At 40.4% G+C, this 23,175-nt stretch overlaps 1 protein-coding gene across 2 annotated transcripts in view; it reads right to left on the bottom strand.

The window, feature by feature from the left end:
• AEBP2 (AE binding protein 2) overlaps nt 1-16,695 on the bottom strand; it is an 87,408-nt gene extending 70,713 nt beyond the window's left edge. Inside the window, exon 1 of one of the 2 annotated variants that reach the window (XM_024203246.2) lies at nt 15,996-16,695. In XM_024203246.2, coding sequence (XP_024059014.2) covers nt 15,996-16,546 — 551 coding nt within the window. In that variant the 5' untranslated portion in view covers nt 16,547-16,695. The remainder of the gene's footprint in view (nt 1-15,995) is intronic. The other variant, XM_024203247.2, reaches the window with a different exon arrangement.
• Between the last annotated feature and the right edge of the window lie 6,480 nt (nt 16,696-23,175).

Genomic DNA, 23,175 nt, shown 5'->3' with positions numbered 1-23,175 from the left:
AGCACTTGAAAAGTTAGTTTACAGGTTTTCCTATGCATTACACTCCTTTTCAAGAGGAAAACAGATAGAATGCTAGAGAGTACAGCCTGAGGCAATGGACTACCTCCACATAAAATACTCTCTAAGACCCCAATTCAACTAAAGGATTTATGGATTGAGTCCTACTAACTTCAGAAGGACTAGAGACAGGCAGGAAACAGTTTTTCCATCCTAAGAAAATCTGAGATATTAAAAAAAAAATTCCCATCCTGAATCAGGGCAAAAAGTCAAAATCTCAGAAATTTTCACAAACTGAAAATCTGAAAAAAAAAATTCAATTTGAGTCAAAGTTTTCTGTTTTATTTAGACTATTCTTTTTTTTAAACTACAAATTAAATGAAATTTTGAAACAAAGTTGTTTTGAACTAGAAAAAAAGTTTTTCCATTATAAAAACGTCAAAATGAACCAAAAAAAGTCAAGTAAAAAACCTGTCAAAACTGATCCGTACCTGCAAGTTTTTGTTCTGACATATCAGCATTTTCCAACAAAAAACTCTGCTGATTAATTCCTGATCACCTCTAATTGGGACTCCACACAAGTGTAGCAGTTTGTCAGGATAGATACTTACAAAGTCGGAAAATGACACAATCAGATGAACTCTGTGAGCACTTGCTTTTGCAGTAAGCTTTTTCCATCTGAAGGATGTGTCCTGAGCAGCATGTAAGGTTACGATCCTTTCTGCTTTGATGCAGCATTCATCGCTTGTAAACTAGGGCTCAGATACCAGAAACACTCTAAGGGTATGTCTATACAGCAAAGAAAAACCCAGAGCTGGCCCATGCCAGCGCCCAGGCTCCAGCCTGAGCCCAGATGTCTACACAGCAATGAAACAGCCCCAGAAACCGAGCCCAAGTCGGCTGGCACAGGTCAGCTGTGGGTGTCTAGTTGCTATGTAGTAATAATGAGAATCTGACTCACTGCTTGCTCTCTCACTTAGGAACAGAAATTGCAAACCAAACTTGTTCTGAACTGAAACATACAGTCACGCTCCTGGGAGTGACACACTGATCCTTCCATTGCCTGACTCTTACAAGTTTCAAAGATGGAGTAATTAGACCACAGGATTGCTGCTCAGTTAAAAACTTGTAACAGACAAAGACAGAATTTAAGTATATAGTTAAATATGTTACTATAAACATATTGCATGGCTACCTTGATCATCTGTGAATATGAAGCTGGTTTTAATACTGACTTCTTACAATGTTAGTATTTGGTAGTTTTAAGACCAACATTCTGGGTACTGAAGTAGAATAAAATACACAGTTAATGACTGCAATTATCACTTGCCCAAGTACAGATTTAATGGAATCTAAACCAATGCTCTTCAAGTACTAGTTATATCAATGTAAAGCCAGGGTAATATAGATCTGTGGAAAGATTAAGTACACATTCTGAAAAATATGAGGTATTATTAAATAAGATTCCCCAGGAGATAGACACATGGCCAGCAACAGAAGCTGAAAAGATAAAATTTACTTACCTACACATGGGTTTTCTTCTCTGAAGTGGTCAACTGGTGCTCTGTGATCCTTTAACTCCATACTGGTGATGCATCTCTACTCTACAAGTTTTCCCAATTATCAAAAATAACAAGAGTACTTGTGGCACCTTAGAGACTAACAAATTTATTAGAGCATAAGCTTTCGTGGGCTACAACCCACTTCTTCGGATGCATATAGAGTGAAACATATATTGAGGAGATATCAAAAATATTCCTGTTTCAGGAACAAAAGAATTTCCCTTGCTTAATTTTGGATTTTTAACTTGTTCTTTCTTGTTCCAACCTGCAAGTGCCAATATGCCACAGAGGTCCTACTTGTCATGTGAATGGCAGCTAACCCAAAGTGAATCTTAAGAGTAGAGAGAAAACAAACTTCTTTCTACTCTAAGAAGTTGTTCTGATGAGCTTCCTAGGACAGCCGTTTGCCCTGAATTACATGGGACCTATCCGAGTTCCTTCAGTGGTGCAGAAGATAATCTGGTACCTGACTGAGGAAATTCCACTGATAATCAGGAAAATGTACAGAGTAGAGAGTATCACCACCATAGAATAATGGATCACAGAACACCCAATGCCCATCAGGGAGAAAAGGGAATAGATCAGAATGTCAGGATTCAAGCAGTAACACAGAAATCATGGGGAGCAGAGGCAGAAACTCCTATCTAGCAGCAGCAAGAGCAGAAATATCCACAAAATGCAACTGCTGACTTATACAGAAGAAGGGTCTTCCAAAAAGGAAAGAAAAATTACAAAAATGAAGAGGGAGGTACAGAGAGAAACCTGGGATGATAAATAAGTATGTGAAAGTGATGGAAGGGATAAAAGAATGAGTAAATATCCTATATTTAGGTTACAGGAGTTAAAAATGGGTAAATAATTAAATTAAGAATCATTACAAACTGACTTTCACTACAACCTTTTCCCACTCTTGTGTGCGTTGCCTACTTACATTTAAAGCTCTTTAGACAGGACAGAACCCTTATGTGTCTAAAGAGCCCAGGACACTTTTAGGTGCTCAACAACCACCACCCTACTAAGTATTGCCATTTAGGTGTAAAGTCCTAAATGAAGACAAAACTTTATGATAAACAATACTGGGTGTGACTTTCAAATCATCTAAGTGATTTAGGTGCACAAGTCTAATTGAAAGTGTTTGTGGTCCTAGATCACATAGGCATTTTTGAAAATCACACCTAAACCATACCCAGATTAAGCCATGATAACTAAAACCATGTGAAATAAACAAGAAAGGCTTTACAATTACAAACTATCAAAAATAAACATAAGAACCAACTATTTGTATTTTTATAATGTAATTTGAATGCTGAGAAATCAACAGTGGAAAATGAACAGACACAAATCAATGAGAGATCATTTTAAAAGTGAGTTGCCATGCCAGCACTAAATCTGGTTTTAAAAAGTACTTTTTAGAAGTAGATAATTGTGAAGCCGTATCTAGATGGGTTACGCCACACATTTTTAATCCCTAGAAATGGAGGGAAACATCATATTACTAAAGTTTGTTGACATTACATTGGGAGGATTTACAAAAATCAGTGAGGACAAGAGAAATAATACAAAGGGACCTAGAGAGATAAGAAACATGGATAGAAAACAAAATAAGATATTCTGAATCACCACCTCTCTGTGCCTTTATGCTTTGTCTACCCTGACTGTGTACATCGTAAGATCTTCAAAGCAAGAACTCTTATTATGAGTTTGTAGAGCAGATAACACAGTGGGACCCTGATCTTGGTTGGGGTCCCTGGGTGTTACTGTAATGCAAATAATAAATTAACAGGAAAGAGAAACCAGGAAAGCAGTTATAGTGAAACAGATACAGCAGCAAGAATGAAGAGCAAGTTAAACAAGCATGCAATGTGACACAACCCAAAAAAAAAAAAAGGATAATGGAGTCAGAGTGGCTGGATTTAAATAACCAATTTTAATCATGGTTTAAATTAGCAAGTAAGAAACCTTGACTTAGATCATCTATTTTAATCATGTTTTGCATTAAACTTTTTAGTTACTTACCTTAAAAAAAGGTTGAGCCTCTTTTATTATTAAAACACACTGAAAACTAAATACAGCCTTCACACTAAATTTGGTGCTTTTTTTTCTTAATTAGACTATGCCTCAACACATTTAAGCAATTATATAGCTTAACATTTATTCAGATTTTTACTTATTTTATGTTAGAAAATAGTGAATGATGCATTTTTTATTTACTAATGATACTTACATTTTTATTTGTGATTTAAGTCAAGCTCATTTGCATGGAAATTCAATTAAAAAGGACAAACAGCATTTTAATTTTTTTATTGAATAAAACTACTTAAATGTGTTAGATGCATAAGAAAAAAGTTTATCAAAGCATGTTTTGCATTTAAAACTTACTGATTTATTAAACAAAGGAAGTATTATCTGTAGTTATGAAGAGAACTAATTTTTTCTAGACACGTCCTACAAGATTTTAGAACCAGTAGATCTGATTCTCTCATACCTAGATTTTATTCATAAATTGGAAGAGGAAAACAAGCTTTCCTGCCTTCTCAACCTCAAACTTGTTTCTTATACACTAGTCATTGAACTTAACTAGTTGAATACTAATATGAAAAAAAAATTCTCTCTGCACCTGCAGAAGAAATTACTGCTGTTAAAACTGATTTAGCACTTCAGCAAACTCTGGTTCCAGGTGCTCAGCCAGTGACTTCTACCAGTTCAGTGGGAGGATATTCTTTAAACTTAGCAGAAAACATACAAAAAATATTAAGTAGTGCAATTGGTTTAAATGATTTCAGTAGATTATAATAAGTGTAGGCCTTAACAAAGACTATGGGTTTCAAATTTAATTTTAAATAGTTTTTTTCCTAAACAAACCTGTATTCACTCTAAATAAAACATCCAATTTAAATAAAAAAATCCTTTTTATATATATATATATATTTTTTTCAAATAATCAATTTTTCCCACTCTGACCACAGTTTTGGCCAACATATGCAAAATTATCACATGGATCAAGAAAAGCGTCTATAGATGGCTCTGGCGCAAAGACACCATGAATTTGAGGTTTACTTCCAGGGACCACATTACCGTCAACTTGTCTATTTTCCTGGGAGTTCAGGGAACAGAAACAAATGGTCAGCGGGTTTTGGAGGAGACTGAATTTATGAGGAAAGATTAAAGAGCTAAATGTGTATAGCTTTATAAAGACAATTAACATGTTGTGGAAAAAACAAATTATTCTACATTTGAACAGTACTTCTAGAACGCCAATCATAAATATTTAAGAAACCATGAGTTGTATTTAAAGGGACACCATCAACATGAAGAACAGTCAATATAAGAAAAATTTAAAATAGTTTCAGGTACTACACCTACTTAAGTATTCCTGCCAATTTCTGTGGTTTCACAATCCCGTTTTTTGTATTCTTTGAAAATATGTTTCCCTGTTGCTGTATGTAAGACCCACAAAACTGAGGAAACACACTAAACAGGAAAAGCCATTAAACTGACTATACACAAAGTGCTGCCAAATGCACAAAGAAAACCAATATTCTTTCTAATCTTTCAGCTATAGTCATCTTAAGTGTCATTTAAAAGTAGGCCAAAAAAAAAAAAACCAAAGACAGCAGTTGATGGTACAGTAGAAACTCAAAGTTACGAACACCAGAATTATGAACTGACCAGTCAACCACACACCTCCTGTGGAAACGGAAGTACACAATCAGGCAGCGCGAGAGAAAGAGAGCAGGAAAAAAAGCAAATACAGTACCGTACTGCATTAAACGTAAACTACTAAAAAAATAAAGCTGTACTAACTCAATGTTCAGTTGTAAATGTTTGAAAAAACAACCATAATGTTTTGTTCAGAGTTACGAACATATCGGGGTTATGAACCACCTCCACTCCTGAGGTGTTTGTAGCTCTGAGTTCTACTGTATCCTTTTAATAGGTAACTACTGTATGTGCCTATTCCAATGGAAGGTATGTAATTGCTATTCCTAAAGTACCAATCTGATTTTAAAAAGGGAAATTATTGATAAACTTTAAACTATTGCACTGTGTGGATTATTAATTATTTGTACTACAGTGGCTGAAAGGAGCCACAATTGAGGTTAGATCCCCAATTGCACTAGCACTGCACACAGTAAGTACAATTCTTCAGGGTGGATAAAAGTCAATGCTTTTTTTTTTTTTAAATGTTGATTTAAATCAGATTTTTTTGATAAAATGTTTTTTTGAGGAAAAAACCTATCTAAAGATACTTTGAATTAAGAGTATAGGTCAAAGATATCTCATCATGGAATAGGGATTATAAATTCTAATTCTATAGTATGAGACAATATATTCATGTAATGTTTAAGAAAAGTTTTGTAAATGAGTTCCAATAATTCATGGATTAGGGACCCAATCTTATGGGGTTCCAGAGGCTTCTGTATAGATTTAGGTTAATCTTTCTATTTACCCAATTGTGCTCAGTCTAGACCAGGGATTGGCAACCTTTGGCATGCAGCCAGTCAGGGAAATCTGCTGGCGGGCCGAGACGATTTGTTTACCTGCAGTGTCCGCAGGTTCGGCCGATTGCAGCTCCCACTGGCCGCAGTTCGCTGTTCCAGGCCAATGGGGGCTGCGGTAAGCAGTGTGGGTCGAGGGATGTGCTGGCCGCCGCTTCCCGCAGCCCCCATTGGCTGGTGGGAGCTGCGATCGGGCAAACCTGCGGACGCTGCAGGTAAAACTGTCCCAGCCCACCAGCGGATTTCCCTGACGGGCCACGTGCCAAAGGTTGCCGATCCCTGGTCTAGAAGATACCATCAGAGATGCTTAGTTTTGCAGTTCTCAAACTTTGGATTTGTCTCTCCAGAGATAACAGCAAAAATGTTTTTAAATAAATAAATAATATATAGAGGTGAAAAATAACAGACCTCAACCTTATTGTCCCTCCGCAAATTTGTGTACACAGAGTCAATCCCTTACCTCTCTCTAAAAGTGCAAAGTTTCAATGTTGGGGAGGAATAGATCTGGACAAGGAGAAGAAGTCTGGAGATAAATGTGAGAAGACAGGGACAGGCAGTAGAAACAAAAGTGAAACTGTTGAGCAGCATATTCCAGAAGTCTTGAGGTCTTTCTGAGTGTAGCCTTCATTGATTTGAGATCTACCATACTATTCTCTCACTAAAAGGGAAAACCTATAATGGCAGCACGCCGTAAGAGAGACCCAGTTTGGGAATAAGAACCATTCAAGAAATATATGTTTGCTGATGATGTTTTAAAGAAAGTCACACCAGTGAACTGGTGGAAGTCACTTAAGCACTTGGATTCAGAGACTGTTGAAGTGATAATCTCACTTTTAACAGCATTCGCTTCTTCTGCCAGTGTAGAAAGAGTATTTTCTTCCTTTGGACTAATTCATTCCAAATTAAGAAATTGTTTGGGACCTGAAAAAGGAGGAAAGCTTGTTTTTCTTTTCCAGATTATGAACAAACAGGAAAATGAAGGTGAAGACAACTGAGTTACCTGCAGAAGCCAGTATTTTAAGTTTCTCATGACGACCTGGCTGACATATTAAAAAAAAATTAAATTGACTATTTCATTTAGCTATTTTAGTTAAAAACAAACAAAAACAAACCTGATTTTAAAACACTTGAATGTTTAACTAAATTCAAAAATTCATATGCTTGTTTTGTTAAAATATTCTCGGTTTGCTGTTGAAGAAAAAATCCAGAATACAGGACGTTGTTTTAGTTAAATGAAACAATTTAAATGTCTGTCTGGTGATGTTCTCCTACTAATACAGCATGGCAAGAAAATCCTCCAAATATTAATGATTAACCTGTTGAATTGGAGATAGTTCACCTCCCAATGACTTCATAAATATCTGCTTCAATTACCTTTGGGAAATGAAATAACCAAACAATCATTCATTTTCTGATATAGCTGTAAAACTAATCTGAAAAGTTTTCAAAATAAATTACTTTAAAAATGTATAGTGCGTACCTTCTAAAAATGAAACCTACATCTATCTCTGAGTTGTGAAGAATACGTATTAAGGTTATAACAGCCAACAAGAATGCACTTTTATGTAGAAAGCCATGATTAAATCGAGTCTTCCTGACTAGTGATTGAAGTCATGATATAAATCAATTTGATTTAAATCAAATTCACCCTGCAACTCTTCACACAAATCTTTCAGGCCATAACTTGACATACTAAGTAACAAAGAAATTTGCTAATACTTTACAAAAGGAATTTCAACCGAAAAATATTTAACTTTTCTGCTCTCATAGTGCACAAAGATAAGCAAAGTTTAAGTTTTTCAGGCCTTAAGCTACTAGATTTTTTTGAATTTACAGTTCTTGAATACCAATCACTAATAGTTAAATAATGATTATTGCTCAGTACCTATTTTTACACATGATAGTGAATCTAAATTTCAATTTTAGTTTTCTGAAAATTTCTTACTCTGGGTTTCTGACAAGTGATTATCTGATCAATTTCTAGAACTGAAAGACTGACTAGATCACTATCATTAAATTAATCTGAAAGTTAGAAAATCTTCAAATTTTTATTACAAGTTTCCACTGCAGCCGAATTACCATATCACACTTTGTGTACAATTGCTCGTCAATTTTGACATTTTCTTTCCTTGTTCCCATTTAAAAGAGCCAAAAATTGTATAAAACAATAGGTACACCTTAAAGAAAATCAAGAAAATTAATTCACGAATTAAATATATTCTGTGGGCTGTGCGAAGCATAGAATAACCAGTGTCTAGTGCACTTTGATCCCACCTCTTCTTTTCTCTTGGAATGCTCCCTCCTTTCACACACAGGGCCCTGGCCTCTGTGTCAGGGTGGCCAGTGCAGATACAGTCTAGCAACTCTACAATGGAGAGAAAATCCACTTCAATGGTCCCTATAACAATTTACACCAGCTAAGGATCTGCCCCACTGTGTTTAAGCCCCCTTTACACCACAGGAGCAGACTAAAAAGAACAACAGATAACCAAGCCCTCTGTCTTTTGCATCCTGTAAAATGCTGAGCAGTGTTGAGACTCTAACATTAATCACAGATCCATTACCTCATGTCCTTATTTGGCTAAATATATCCAAGTTATAAAGGAAATTCATGGTAACAGCCAGTAATTCAGATTTTTTAAAATGGCTAATACCCAAACAAACTTCCTAAATTGTCTTGGCCCCTATTATATCAACTGCAGTATTTAGACAGCCAAGTGTTGGACAACATTCAATAGGTTAACAACATGTCTGGCAGCCAAACTCGGTCAGCATGGATTCCATTTCATTACTAATACACAGGGTATTTTTACATATGCCTTTCAGAACTTACAGTTGGAGAAGTTGCCCACTGAAACTAAGCAAATGATAAAGTTTGGAAAAAGATTTAGGGTACGGCTACATTTGCCATTGGATAAACGACCCATGGCACAGCTGCAGATAGCCTATGTCAGCTGAATCTGGCTCGCAGGGCTCAGGCTCATGAGGCTAAAAATCACTGTGTCAGACTTTGAAATCACAAGTCTCAGGATACATCTTTTTGCATCCTATTGGCATGAAAGAAAAGCTAAGCAAGAACTGGCCGTGGAAGTCTTGAGTAGGAAGTGGCAGGATGCTTTATACCAATTTCATGAAATGGGATGTATTTTCCAGTTTTGTAAAGTCATAACTTGCTGCTGAGACTTTAGAACACTACATCTCTGTGCACTGTAAACTAATATGTGAAATACAGAATGTTTTTATAACATTCTTTCAAAACAGTTTCTTTGAACATGCTGCTTACACTCTAGGTCAGGGGTCGGCAACATTTGGCACGCGGCTTGCCGAACCTGCCGTATCAGCAGGTAAATAAAACTGGCCCGGCCAGCCAGGGTGCTTACCCTGGCGAGCCACGTGCCAAACGTTGCCGACCCCTGCTCTAAGTATACATGACAAAACACTTGACATCAACGACTAAGACCACTGAAAGTTCAAAAGGAAGCAGTTTGAGGTAACTGAAAACTCAAAAATATCATTTAAAAATCCTCAACCCCCCAGAGTAGCTAACAAATTTACAGATGCTCCCCGGGTTTTGCAAACCCAACTTACGCAAATCCACACTTATGGAACTTTTTCCATAAGCTTTTTTTTTTTTTTTGGGACACGCACGTAATTGTCGGGTATATGTTCCCGACTTACGCAAGTTGGGGAACGTCTGTAGTTTGTAGGTGTCTGATTAAAATCTGGAAATGAAGGCCAGTATTTTTATCATGAATCCCAAATATATTTTTACATAAATTGTATAATTCACACAATTAATTATATCACTCATTTGTTTCATTGGGTGGCAAGAGTACTAAGCTTGGATTCTAGATAAGTTTTAGATATCATTGCAATAATCCTATATTAACATTCAGTACAGGTGATCAAGTTCTTTCAACTAATCCCACAAAACGCCTTTATGTTATCCATGGTTAATTAAAACTAGCAGCAGATTTTATAGCAAGAGATGTTATTAGCCTTCTTATAAAACATCTGGGCAGTTTGGTCTTCCAATAAACCTTTTTTTCCAGTGCCATAAAGACTTGAACATAACGTTACGGGAACAAGAACTTAGAATTTATTTTTCCCGTTCCGTGTATTACTTCTGAATCTGAAAGCAATTGCAAAAAGATGTCAGGAACACCTTTTAAAGAACCAAGGGTAAAGTTATTTTCAGCAGAATCCCTGAACTATAAATAACGGCCCGTATAGCCAATTGTCAACCGAGGTTTGTCAGTATTACATAAGAACTAGAACAAATTATATTAAATTCCATCTCCTTAAGCACCTTATTGTAGGTGCAAAATGGATGATCTTCACTTCCTGGATAGGATGTGCAGCCTTCACAAATGAGAATGCATACATAAAAGAGGCCTGAAGCATTTTGCAATCTGGTCACATGAACACATCACAGAAATGAAGCATCTGCACTAGTACCGCTTGCCTTTTTATTGTATTTTAGATTGCTGTTCTGCACTCTTATCATTCATAATACAGTCACAAATGTCACTCCAAAGTGGTCAATTTAGAAGACGACTAAGTTTTACAACTCACCGTTTAAAAAAAGGAGGTCAAATATGGGCAACCTTGACACTAAGCCTTTAGGAGGTCTAATAAGCTAACGCCCCCCCACCCCAAAAGGCAGTACACACAACTAAAGATTAAGGAGACCCCCATTTCAAATCATACAAAAAAAGGAGCAAAGAGTCCTGTAGCACCAAAAAAAGGAAATCAGGATTTTCATTTCTAGTGCTGCCATATTCTCATTTTGAGAGTAAAAATTTAGGAAGGAACAATTTAATCTAAGGTTTAAAAGTAAACCCTTGAAAAATAATTTCTGAAATGCATTTGTCTAAAAATGTCCTTCACTAATACTTCACAGTATTCTGAGGGCATGTCTTTGCCTCAGAGTTAACCTGGGTAATCAGCACTCCAGTGTAAGCACCTGGGTATGAGTAGCCACACTCCACAGTCATTTCCAAGTTACTGGGTACACACTGAGTGCCGCTTGTACTTCTGCAGGCATATCCCATGGTTCTTTGTACTGCAGTAAGGTAAGCCACTCTGAATCTTTTGAAGTGAGTTGTGGGAGAACTTGTCTGTCCTCCTGTGTACACAGGGAAATTGTGGGAGGCATTGGAGGACAATCAGCTCCCGAATGGTTTGGCCTGCATCTTCACTGAAATGGGATATCAGTCCAACTGAAAGCAGCATCCAGGCTTTAGCCTGTGGCCCCAGACAAGCCAACTAGCCCAAGCTGACAGAACCAAACTCAAGGTCAGAAGTTTGTGTGTGGGGATGGGGAGGTTAGGGACAACACCTGAGTAAAAGCCCAACTTAACTCTGCAGTGAAGACATACCCAGGGTGATTCATTTACTAGCTGTCTATATCTATTTCATCCTTTGAGGAGAATCAGCTTAAGATGTTTTTTCAAGATTGATATCAGCAAGTTAGTGCTGTACAACTTCTCAAACATTAGTGGCACTGAAAGTCAACCACTAGAAATACTTTAAAGCTGAAGAAAGTTCTCATACATGGCAATTTATTAATTGGATAAACAGGCCTAAGAAACCAAGTGGTGCATATGAGTTACTTTCAGTATGTTATTTCAAACTTGGGAGTAAATGGGTAAAATCCTCTGAGTCAAATTCAGCCTCAATGTCATGTGTCTATTTTCTACATAGTACTTCTAACATTTAAAATTTCCTGGCTTCTGCTGTAGGAAATAAATTTTTCTGACCCTCAGAGTTTTATCAAGATCCACTCAAAATCAGTAACAATAGATTAATAATCTTTATTTGTGATGACCCGCAGCGTTGCTGCTCAAGTTTATGGTAAGCATGAGTCAGGGTAGGCTAGAGTGTGTGTTTTGTGCTGGGAGATTTTGTGTTGATTTGTGCAGGTGGCAAATGAGGGGTGCTTGTTGTGGTACGGGGCTGCATTTGGGCTTACTGTGAGTTACTGTACCAGGAGAGTTGTGATGAGTTGTGCAGGTGAGGAACTATATGTGTTTGGAGTATTTTGTGTTACATGGATGTGGCAGTTGGGCCAAGTAATCCACCATGCAGTTGCCCTCATACAGCCAATGAAATTGCTGCATGCAAATTAGCTGTAGAATGAGGGTGGTGATTGGCTGAGTTACCACAGCTATCACAATAGTCTTGGGCTCAGAGATACATGCTTCGCTGTCGCACAGGTGTAATTCATAAAGTCAAAATGGCTGAAAACTTAGAAACTGGATGGTAACATACAGTAAATCCCAGTGGTAACTGAATGTGGTGATATTCTGAAAAAAAGGGTCCCAAACCATGCATGTAGATGTTTCCATTGCTTCACACTGCCTCAGATATTCCAGGCTTCAGCATGACATACAGACAGGTGACAATTCTGGAATCATATTCTATAAATAAACCATGTACCTACTGCTTCTTAGAAGGAGAAAGATTTCAATTAAATATGAAAATCTTACATAACCTCTAATACAGGGGTAGGCAACCTATGGCACTCGTGCCAAAGGCCGCACGCGAGCTGATTTTCAGTGGCACTCACACTGCCCGTGTCCTGGCCACCGGTCCGGGGGCTCTGCATTTTAATTTAATTTTAAATGAAGCTTCTTAAACATTTTAAAAACCTTATTTACTTTACATACATTAATAGTTTAGTTATATATTATAGACTTATAGAAAGAGACCTTCTAAAAACGTTAAAATGTATTACTGGCATGCGAAACCTTAAATTAGAGTGAATAAATGAAGACTCGGCACACCACTTCTGAAAGGTTGCTGACCCCCCTGCTCTAATATATGGATGGTCTTATTTTAGAATACTTTCATACTAGCACATGCTATTATTCTCTGTCAAAAGGTAAGCAAATTAACTATTTTGGCGTTTTTCTATTCTTGTAGACAACAGTAATAAAATCCAGACGCATTAAACTAATCAGAATGCTAACACTCACCTGAAATTCTGACCCTCTCACAACTCCCTCGCACCCGTTCAAACCGACAGAGAAAAAGTTTGGGAAAACAAACCTTGAATGGTAATCTTAATGTTACCAGACCTAGGCTGTGGCAGATCTTCGCAAAGGATCCCTCACCAACAATGCCCTTCCACTAACCCCTTCCTCCTTTAAACAAGGGGGCTATTAATTCAAGCCTCTCTGAGCATCAGGTGAAAACCAGAAGCTTAGCCTTCACTCAGAAATCAACAGATAGTCAGTGAAGATCACAGAGCATGGGTGTAACGTTCTCTACGTAATACACCAGTCAATGAGCAGGATGCTATCGTTACACCTTAAAATCATTTGGAAAGTGCATCCCCATGTAGACATCATTAATACTACAATCTAGATGCAAACAGTGTAACAAGGCATGGATCCAAAAAAAAAAAAAAAAAAAAAGTTTTCAAACTTGCTTGCCAAGCATGAACATATCAAAGGAAGGGTAGAGGAAAATTATGAATTCTGTTATACAGTAAATAAATCACAAAAGAGAAACTTCACCATTTCTTTCCACTGCTCCCCTAACTCAGCTACTTATCTGGGTTGAGTGTCACTCTCACCGTGCTAGCTAGCTCTCATTTGTGTTCCAGTATCTATAAAGCTCTGAGATAGTCACTCAAACACATGAAGTGGTTTATATTAGATTAAAATATGAAGAAAAAAAATCAGTATTGCCAATCCTCTCAATTTTATTGCAATGTCTAGCAACATTTGGTGTTCTTTTTAAAGCTCCAACTCCCAGATTTCATGTCATTTCATGAGAATCCCAACTTTCATTTAAAAGAAATTTCTTGCACTCAACAGTGGAGAAAGGTATGAAAACATGATCCCAGTGCACGCTAAAGGCACATGATACAGATGGCAAATACAAAGCACCCAAAATGTATAGTTTTTTAAATCATCACGATTTTCAAGCCAATTCTATGATTTGGAGTGAGGGGGAAGGGGGGCTGATTCAGGGTTTTTGAACACTTGCGGTTGTCAATACTCAAATATACTGACATCAATCTCATCTACTACATTTCTGCAATATTTGAATGGACTATTTTAAACTTTTTGTCCAACTAGACTTTAACAAAAAAAATTTCTTCCCACACTATCATGTACTGTTAGGGGTGATAAAAACACCGCCCACTGTATTGTAAAAATACCATTTGGAAATGTAAATAAGTAATTTTTCAAAAGCTAAGAACCTGACTGTTTTGGCATTTGTTCCTCTACATGAACAAATACATTAACTAGATTTCTCCATTTAATGGAAGTAAAACTAGAAACACATTTATGTAAAAATTATAATGGGCCATGATCTATTAGATTTGTCAAGGACATAAAATACCATTTATGATCAAAGTTACAGAATTTCTTAAGCCATTTTAAAACTCAATAATAACTAGATCTAAAATAGAGTTGGACTAGTAAAGTGACAAGTAAAGAATTTAACATCATTTCTTATTCTATTTATTTGTCCTATCATTTAGTTTGATTGTTAATTAAATACTAGCACACAAAAACAAGAGTCACTCAGTACATCACATGTTTCTGAACTGCTTAAATCACAACAAAAACGATATTTTATAAGTATATTCAGTACTGCACACCAAGTTCATTGCTCATTTGCAAGAAGGAAATAACTAAAAACACAGTGTAAAAGATAAATATATAATATATAGGAATCATATGTTTATCTTTTATTGGATTCAATTACATAAATATTCTACTCAATTTTAATCCTTAAAAAACATTCTAAAGATGCCAACTTCTGTTGGTGTAGTTGTCCCAACAAACAATATTACCTCACCTACCTTGTCTGTCAACCACATTGATTATTAATCTGTGTTTGTTTTAAACAAAGAAAAGTATTTTATGGTCAGAGAAAAGGTTGGTACATGACAAGGCCTTTCCACATACCAGATAGCAACCTATGCTAATCAAGTAAACTAAATTTCTCCCTCAATAGTTACAGACAGGTTGCTTCTCTCTAATACACAAACACCTGCACTAGTATAGGCAGAATACACCAACCAACACCTTTAACACTTCATCTTTGAACTTTAGGTCATACTGATTGCATTTTAACACAAAATACAACTATAAAGGCACCTGACACTGTTTGATGAAAGAGGCATTGGCATCCCAGGAAAACAGTCGTTAAACTTTACTATTTAAATACGGACCTCTGCACATCAAACAAGAAGGAACCAAACTGAGTGGCTATCAAAACAGCCAGTTAATGATTTCTATACTTCAAGAACACCACTCCCACCTGACGAGAGATTTTTTAGAAAAAAAAAAAAAAAAACCTCCAGGAAGAAAATGAAAACCTAAGGACAAAGTAGATTACTGAAAGTACAGAAGTCGGCGATTTTTTCTGCTATCATTAAGCCTGGTAAGAGCAGAATCATTCAGGAGAGAGCACTAACCATGCAAAAGCTCAATATGCAAATAAAAATATTGAGGCCTCTCTTCCTTCTGCTGGGTAAGTACAAGAGGAAAACACAACCCACCTGGTGGCTCCTAGCCCTTGTTCTCGGTTCTAGGAATGACAATCCCCACCCATCCCTTCTTCCTGCACTAGCTGCCCTCTGCCCCTGGCTGGGAGATGGCCGGGGGCAGGAGGAGTGTGGGTGGCGGTGCTTTGGGGTTGGGGCTGCTCCGTGTGCGGGCTGTGTGTGCCTCTGGGCTGGGGGGAGGTGATTTCCCAGGGGCCGCTGTGTGCAAAGAGGCCCAGGAGATGGCGTCTCAGGGCCCCCATCTCGTGAGGGATTTCAAGACTGAACCTGCCCCAGCCTCCCTGGCGGCCTCCCTCGGCTGAGGGAAGAGCTGCAGGGCCGACGTCCCCCCCAATCCCCGACCGGGGGAACGACCGCAGGGCTGCGGCCGGCCCCAGCCTGCCGAGGCGCGGGGGCTGCACTGACCTGTCCTCCGAGTCCATCCGGCTCAGGGGCTCCCCGTCCGAGGACATCTCCAGGCTGCCCCGCCGGCCCCCCGACGTGGCGCTACAGCTGCTGCTGCCACTGCTGCCGCCCCCTCCGCCGGTGCCGTAGCCTTCGTCTCCGCCGCTGGACACGACGCTGCTGCTGCTGCTACTGCCGCCGCCGCGGCCCAGCCCGTCCTCCTGGCTGCCCCGGGGGCCCTTGGGCTCCTCCTTAGCGTCGGCCTCGCTGCTGCCGCCGGGGCTGAGCGAGCGGGTCTCGTCGCTGCAGCAGCCGCTGCTGGTGCTGCTGCTCCCCACCAGGCTGCTCTCCTCGCCGCCCTCCTCTTCCTCCTCCTCGTCCTCCCCGTCCCCGGCCTGGCTGGCGCTCTCCGGGCTCGGCTCCGACATGCTCTCGGCCTCGCCGCTCAGCAGCAGCAGCGCCTCGGACTCCGCCGCCGCCGCCCCGGCCTCTTCCTCCTCCTCGGCCGCCACCGCCGCCTCGCCGGGAAACAACCCCTCCGGCTCCGCCATGTCGCTGAGAGCGGCCGCCATGGCGCCGCCGAGCTGCTGCCTCCTGTGTCGCTCGCTCGCTCCCGCCGCCGCCGCCTCTCGCCCGCACAATCGCGCAGCAGAGCGAGCGAGCCGCAGAGGGGAGGGGCCGCTGCACGCGCTACGGAACCCGCCCGGGGACAAAACACCGAGCTGGGAGGGTGGCGCCGGGAGGGGAAAGGAATCGAGGACGCGAGGCTGCTTGGAAGCGGGCAGAACCAAGTGCACGGGGCGGAGGGGGGGAGGAGGGAGAGAATGGGCAGAACCAAATGCGGCAGGGCGGGGGGGCTCTGAGGCGGGGAGGGAAGGCACTGGGAGGCAGGGGGCAGCTGCCAGCTGTGAGGGGGACGCGAGGCTGGGCGGCCCTAAGTGGTTGGGGCAGGAGTCAAGGCTGGGGGCTTCGCACTGTTGATTCTTCCAGTCAGGCCCCTCCAGAGAAAACAGGGACCCTCATTGCCTTTGCCCCTGCCCCCCTCCAGGCGCTGGCGGGGAGCTGGCACGGAGGGTGGGTTATGCCACAGAGGCGGGTAATGAATCACCCAAACTCCCATCCCGCTCAGAGAAGTAACTTTTTTTACTTCTTCGAGTGCTTGTGCAAATCCATCCCACTCTTAGCACTGCACTCACTGTGCCCCACCGTGTGCATAGGGGGTGCCCCATGATATCGGAAAGATGGCAGCATAGCTCCGCCAAAAGAAGATGGTGATGCTTCTGCCAGAGCATAACGCTCAACAGACATACGGGCTGAAGAACCCCAAGTGGGTGTGAGCCCTAATCTGAGCCAGAAGGGTTTAAACTAGCTAACGCATAACAGACCCGAATGCATCCCAACACCCACTTGGGTAGTCTCGGAGAACATACTGCTTGACCTTCCTCTCTGTCAGCAAATGGTACAAATCATCTTGTGGAAACTCTGAAAGGTTAGGCTCTTAGTGAATAAAAGGATGAGGCCCTGTGAACTTGAAATGTGCACCCTAGCTCTCCCCTGGTTAGTAAGTGTTTTGGGGAAAACACCAATAAGAGAGTTATTTGGTTCAAATGGAAACCCATTGCTACTTGGGCAGAAACTCAGAGTGGGATCTGAGTGATGCCTTACCCATATGAAATATTGTACAGGAAGGGCCAGCTATGACAGCTTGCATTTCCCCAAATCTTCTGGCTGATGTAATTGCCACTACTAAGGATGTTTTTGTAGATAAATGCAACAGGGAGCAGTTTGCTAGGTGCTTAAATGGATGGAGTGGATGTGGCTTACCTGCCAGCACAACTTTAAAGGCCAATGGAGATGGAGGTTCCCTTACTAGTGGAAAAAAACATGTATAAGGCCCTTAAGAAATTTAATCATAGTAGGTGGGAAAAAAACTATAGTGTTGAAAGGGGGGAGGAATAGCGGGGATGTGGCAATATTGCTCCCAGGAACACTCTAAGGGCTTGTCTACACTACCGCATGGGTTCGCTCTAAGATACACAACTTCAGCGACGTGAATAGCATAGCTGAAGTCGATGTACTTAGATCTACTTACCGCAGTGAAGACACTGCGGTAAGTCGACAGCTAACGCTCTCCTGTCAACTCTGTTTGCTCTCCTAGTTCTGTTGGAGTACCGGAGTCGACGGGAGAGCGCTCAGCGGTCGATTTATCGTGTCTATACGAGACTGATAAATCGAACCCGGCTGGATCGATCGCTGCCCGCCGATCCAGCAGGTAGTGTAGACAAGCCCTTGGAGAGTGCAAGTAGTCCAAGAATTAGGGATCTGGGAATCAATAGGTTGTAATTAACATGGTTTACATCAAATCCTGAATATTTTCCACTAAAAAGCCTATGTTAGTCAGGAATCTTTTCTACTTTGGATCAAAACGTTCCGGACATTCAGTAAGTAGCCAAGCTGTCAGATGGAGGGAGACTGGATTTAGAGGTAAGATGTTCCCATTGTTTTGAGATATTACATCTGGTAGAATTAAAAAGGTTTTCAGTGGATGAAATGAGAATAGCATCAGCTCCATATACCAATACTACCTCAGCCAGGCAGCTGCTATCATAATGACTGTGGCAGCATGTTGTCTGATCTTTTTGAGCATCCTGGGAATCAGAGGGATGTGAGGGTAAGCATACATCATCCCTGGCAACCACTGAGTGAGGAATGTATCAGACAGGAATTCTAGGCTTAGACCTCCTTTGGAGCAGAAATTGATACATTTAATGTTCTTGGGCAGTTGCAAATAGGTCTACAGAAGGATGACCCCACACGTGGAAAATGTGATGGATAACAGAATCCTTGATCATCCACTCATGGCTTGACAAAAATATCTTCTAGAGCATTCTGCTGATCTAGGATAAGTATTGCTATGAGAGATTACTTAGTGCTGAAACATCAGTTCCATAGTTAACCTCCTTCCAGACATCAAAGGGTTCCTCCCTGCCTGTTTATATAAAACGTGGTTGTCATGTTGTCAGCCATAACTTGGACTGTCAGTCCACGGATAATTGGTAGGAATGCAACACAGGTTCTACAAACCACTTTGGGCCCTAATACATTTATGTGTAGTCAAGTATCCTCATGGGTCTGTAGACCTGAAGCCTGATGATGGTCCAGATATGCTCCCCATTTCAGAAGGGACATGTCCTTTCATGAGAGCAGGGGACTGGACTAGATGACCTCTCGAGGTCCCTTCCAGTCCTATGATTCCATGTCTATCACTAAGGTCTTGGGTGGGAGAAGTGGATAAAAAGGGGCGAGGGGAGGGAAAATCTTTCACCATCAACTGCACCTCCCATTGGATGCCAGAACCAGGGTGCCCTCCTCTTAGTGATAGACAGTGTCATCGAATGAGAGGCTGTATTCAGAGGCATCCATTGCTGCCTGGAGGGACATCCTGGCTATTAGCTGTTCATCAGCAGTCAAAGATTGAAACTGTTCTCCAGGGGTACATTGTTTGTAAAATCTGAAAATGTAATGTAATTTAAAAAGTCATCACCAGTAACACCTGATAATTAGCAATCTAGAATTGCTGGCTGGCAGATGAATAACTCTTACATCTGAATAAATCTCTGGAAGTTATCTTTGTCTGTTGCTGTGTGCTTGTTTCATTAGCTACCATAACCACTAGTGAGTAAGGTATAGGTGAGTGTAGATACTCAGACCTGGTGGATGGTACCTGTACCACTTACCTGCCTTTTTAGAGGTTGGAGGTTCTGATGAAGTTGTTTGCCAGATATGCTTTGTTGGGTTTTGTTGTTGAGCAACCAGGTATGGAAGCACAGAGAATGTCCAAGAACTTGTGTGAGCTTTCTTGTGCGGTCTCCACCAGTATCGCAAAAGAATCAGTGATATGTCTGAGCAGATCCTGAAAGCTCTTGTAGTTGTCTGGGTGAGACAGTGTAGATGGGACCACTGCCTTATCAAAGGATGAAGTTAATACAGCAGCTGGCTTTGACTCATCTTCTGTCTGGGGGTGTTCCTTTGCAGAGAATTCCTCAGGGGGCTCAGATTCATGGACTGCAAGCTGAGACATCCTAGCTCCCTGGGAAGGTGAAGGAGAAGAGGTTCTCACCCTGGAAGATGGTGCAGAAACATAGTACCTTGTTTGTGAAGACCCCAGAGTAAGGCCATGATGAAATGTTATATGGAACAGCGCCCGAAGCTCAGGGAGAAGAGTACCAGGAGCAGAGCACATGTCTACTTTTATATCCCTGTACAATCTAGGCATGTATGAGACTCTTGATTGTTTGAGACTCATAAGGATGAAATGAGGGCACCATTACTGAATATACAAGGGATCCTTCCCTGCTTTGTTGGGCATCTGATGAAGAAGGAGAGCACTCTCCATCTAAGAGGTATGGCCTGCTAATGGAAAATTTAAACTATACCTGTTGTATATTTGCGGAAGATACAATGTATTCTTTATACCAAACAGAGACACAAATCCCTGCTGTAAGTGAGAAACTGAATCTGTCCTTAATTATGAAGCTGCTACTGACACCTCCATTAGTTCTCCTTGCAGGCCTGTCAGGAGAGTTATAAAATAAAAACGTGAGTAGACCATCCAGCAGATGGGGCAATTTTGCACATGCACACTAGCCAGTAAATCTCCATAGTTTAAGAAATTATACTTCAAATTTACCTGCCTATGAGGGAGTCTTCCTCTGCCTTTACTAGATTTAAAGGATTACCTTTTCAAAGACAAAGAGAAAACTAATCAAGACCTTGCGTGCTGCAAAACCAGCATGAAAACATTAAAGTCCAGCTGAAATAAACAATGATACTAATGAAATGATACACAGCTCTGGAAGAGCACAGCTGTACTATAGATATTGTGTACAATTGCAGAATCACTTTAAAACACCCTTGAGAACTTACTGTGTGCTTCATGGTAGTCCAGATTGTGAAATTTTTGTTTGAAAAGACTTACTATTTTTTTTTGCAAAACTATGTGTACATTTTGTAAAACCAAAATGCTGATGACAGTACAAAACTCTGTTCAAGTGTGTGTGTTTTTAATTTTTTTTTTAATTACTTCTTTCTCTCTCTCCACACTATGGCCATTCTGGTGCAAGACCCTTTTCCTCTACCACCCAAGTCATTTAGGATAGGCTTCTTGTCTCTCTCCCGCTTCTAAATTCTCATTTGAAAATTTCCCTTTCCTTTGACACACTTTCTATGTAAGGTACATATGTGGCCTCCATTTTGTAGTGTCTGAGCACCGCACAGTATTTTATTTATTTATTCTCAGAACCCTCAGGGAAGTGCTATTATCCCCATTGTACAGATGAGGAACTGAGGCACAGAGGCACTAAGATACATGCCCAAAGTCACACAGGAAGTCTGTGCCAGAACAGGAACTTGAATCAAAGTCTCCCAAGTCCTCAACTAGTTCCCTAACTCCTGGACAATTTTTCCTTTCTTCTTTTTCTGTCCCACTATTTTGTGATTGCAATGTTTCATTCTGTGATTATTTGTAACAACCAATTTTGTAACTTAAATCTATATAGCATTTTGAGATATAATGGTCTGAGAGAAACCGTATAAAGTTTGTTTCTATAATCTCTCAATAATAATAGATTGTGGGTACAGAAACATAATATCAATAGACTAACTCAGTGTGACTATTCACCTGCATAAAGTTGCAGAATCAAGACCCAAGTGCACAATTTGCACTCACAAATGGAGAAAAAAATTAAGGTCAGTTGAAAATCTAGTTTGTGAGGCAATTTTATATATAAAGCACTATTGTATATACATATTAAATAATACTTATTGATGGGCTTGAACATGACCTCCAGAGCCAACTGATATCAGTCTTTGTGATTAGTGGTATGTCTTCACTGCAATTAAAAACCTGTGGCTGGCCCATGCCAGCTGATTCAGGCTCGCGGGGCACAGGCTAAGAGGCTGTTTAATTGAGGTGTCGATGTTCGGGGCTTGCGCTGGAGCCCTGGCTCTAGGACCCTGCAAGGTGGGAGGGTCCCAGAGCTCAGGCTGCATCCCTAGGCCCAACGTCTACACTACAATTGAACAGCCCCTTAGCCTGAGTCCTGTGAGCCCAAGTCAATTGGCACGGGCCAACCGCAGGTTTTTAACTGCAGTGTTGACATCCTAAGACCTGAATTTCATGGTGCAGAATGTGAGATCCAAACACTCTTGAACTTCGAAGAAGTTCAGATCTGCATTGAAGCCTCTCTTTATTAGGAAATCAACTCTCTGTACAACTATTGTCTTTATCTACTTGTATAAATAGGTCATATTTCAAGTAAGTCAAATGAGTTTCCTAGTAAGAACACAAACAGCAGACAATTTCACTATCATGTGCCATTAAATCATAATAAAGGAGATTATGGATCATACATTTATCTTAGCCTATAGACCAGTGGTTCCCAAACTGGGGTTCGAAAACACTTGGGGTTCACAAAATGTTACAGGGGATTCTCGGGAAAAAATTCCCTAATGACGGACAGAGCTGTTCATCAGGAGTACGGGGCCAGCAGCCTTGGGGACTACCAAGAGCTAAGTAGCTCAAAGCAAGCATATCTATCACACTGAGGAGATTTAAACTTCAAGACTCCTTATATGAAATAGAAAGGGAGGTGGATATTTTTTACTGTTTTTAAAATTAAATAGGCTGCTAGTGTTGTTTTTTACATTATGATGAAGAACAAGTTTAAGCTTTGTTGTAATGTGCATTGTTTGTCTGGACTGCTCAAGACCTGAATGCTTGTGTAGAGGAACTCTTTGAGTTGGCTTCTGAAATACCTTCATGCTGTTTCACATCTGATACTCCTTGATAAAAGATAGGAGCCAGAGGCACCAGGACGGGGGGGTGGGGGATGACGAGCCCCCCACTTTTCTGGCGGTGCCCCCCCGGCCCCAGAGTACACGGGGGCTTTGCCCTCGCACCCCTTTTTTCTGCTGGTGCCTCTGATAGGAGCCTTGTGTTATAACAGGCTTAATCAAAAGTGATACAAGTTACAAAAGTGAGATCTTGGCAGAGTGTTGCCGTTTTCATAATGTAATAAAAATACTGTAATGATAAATAATAATTAATAATAAATAGTGTGTAATAAGCATGTCATAAAAACAAATTTTATATTTCCAAGATCACTGCTTTTATAATTTATACTCAGGTAAAGGAGAAAAT

This window comes from Terrapene carolina, unplaced genomic scaffold, assembly GCF_002925995.2.
Source record: "Terrapene carolina triunguis isolate 2854851 unplaced genomic scaffold, T_m_triunguis-2.0 Scaffold112, whole genome shotgun sequence".
NCBI lineage: Eukaryota > Metazoa > Chordata > Testudines > Emydidae > Terrapene > Terrapene triunguis.
The sequence above is the reverse complement of the archived record's forward strand: the minus strand, read 5'-3'. Positions and strand labels throughout refer to the sequence as shown.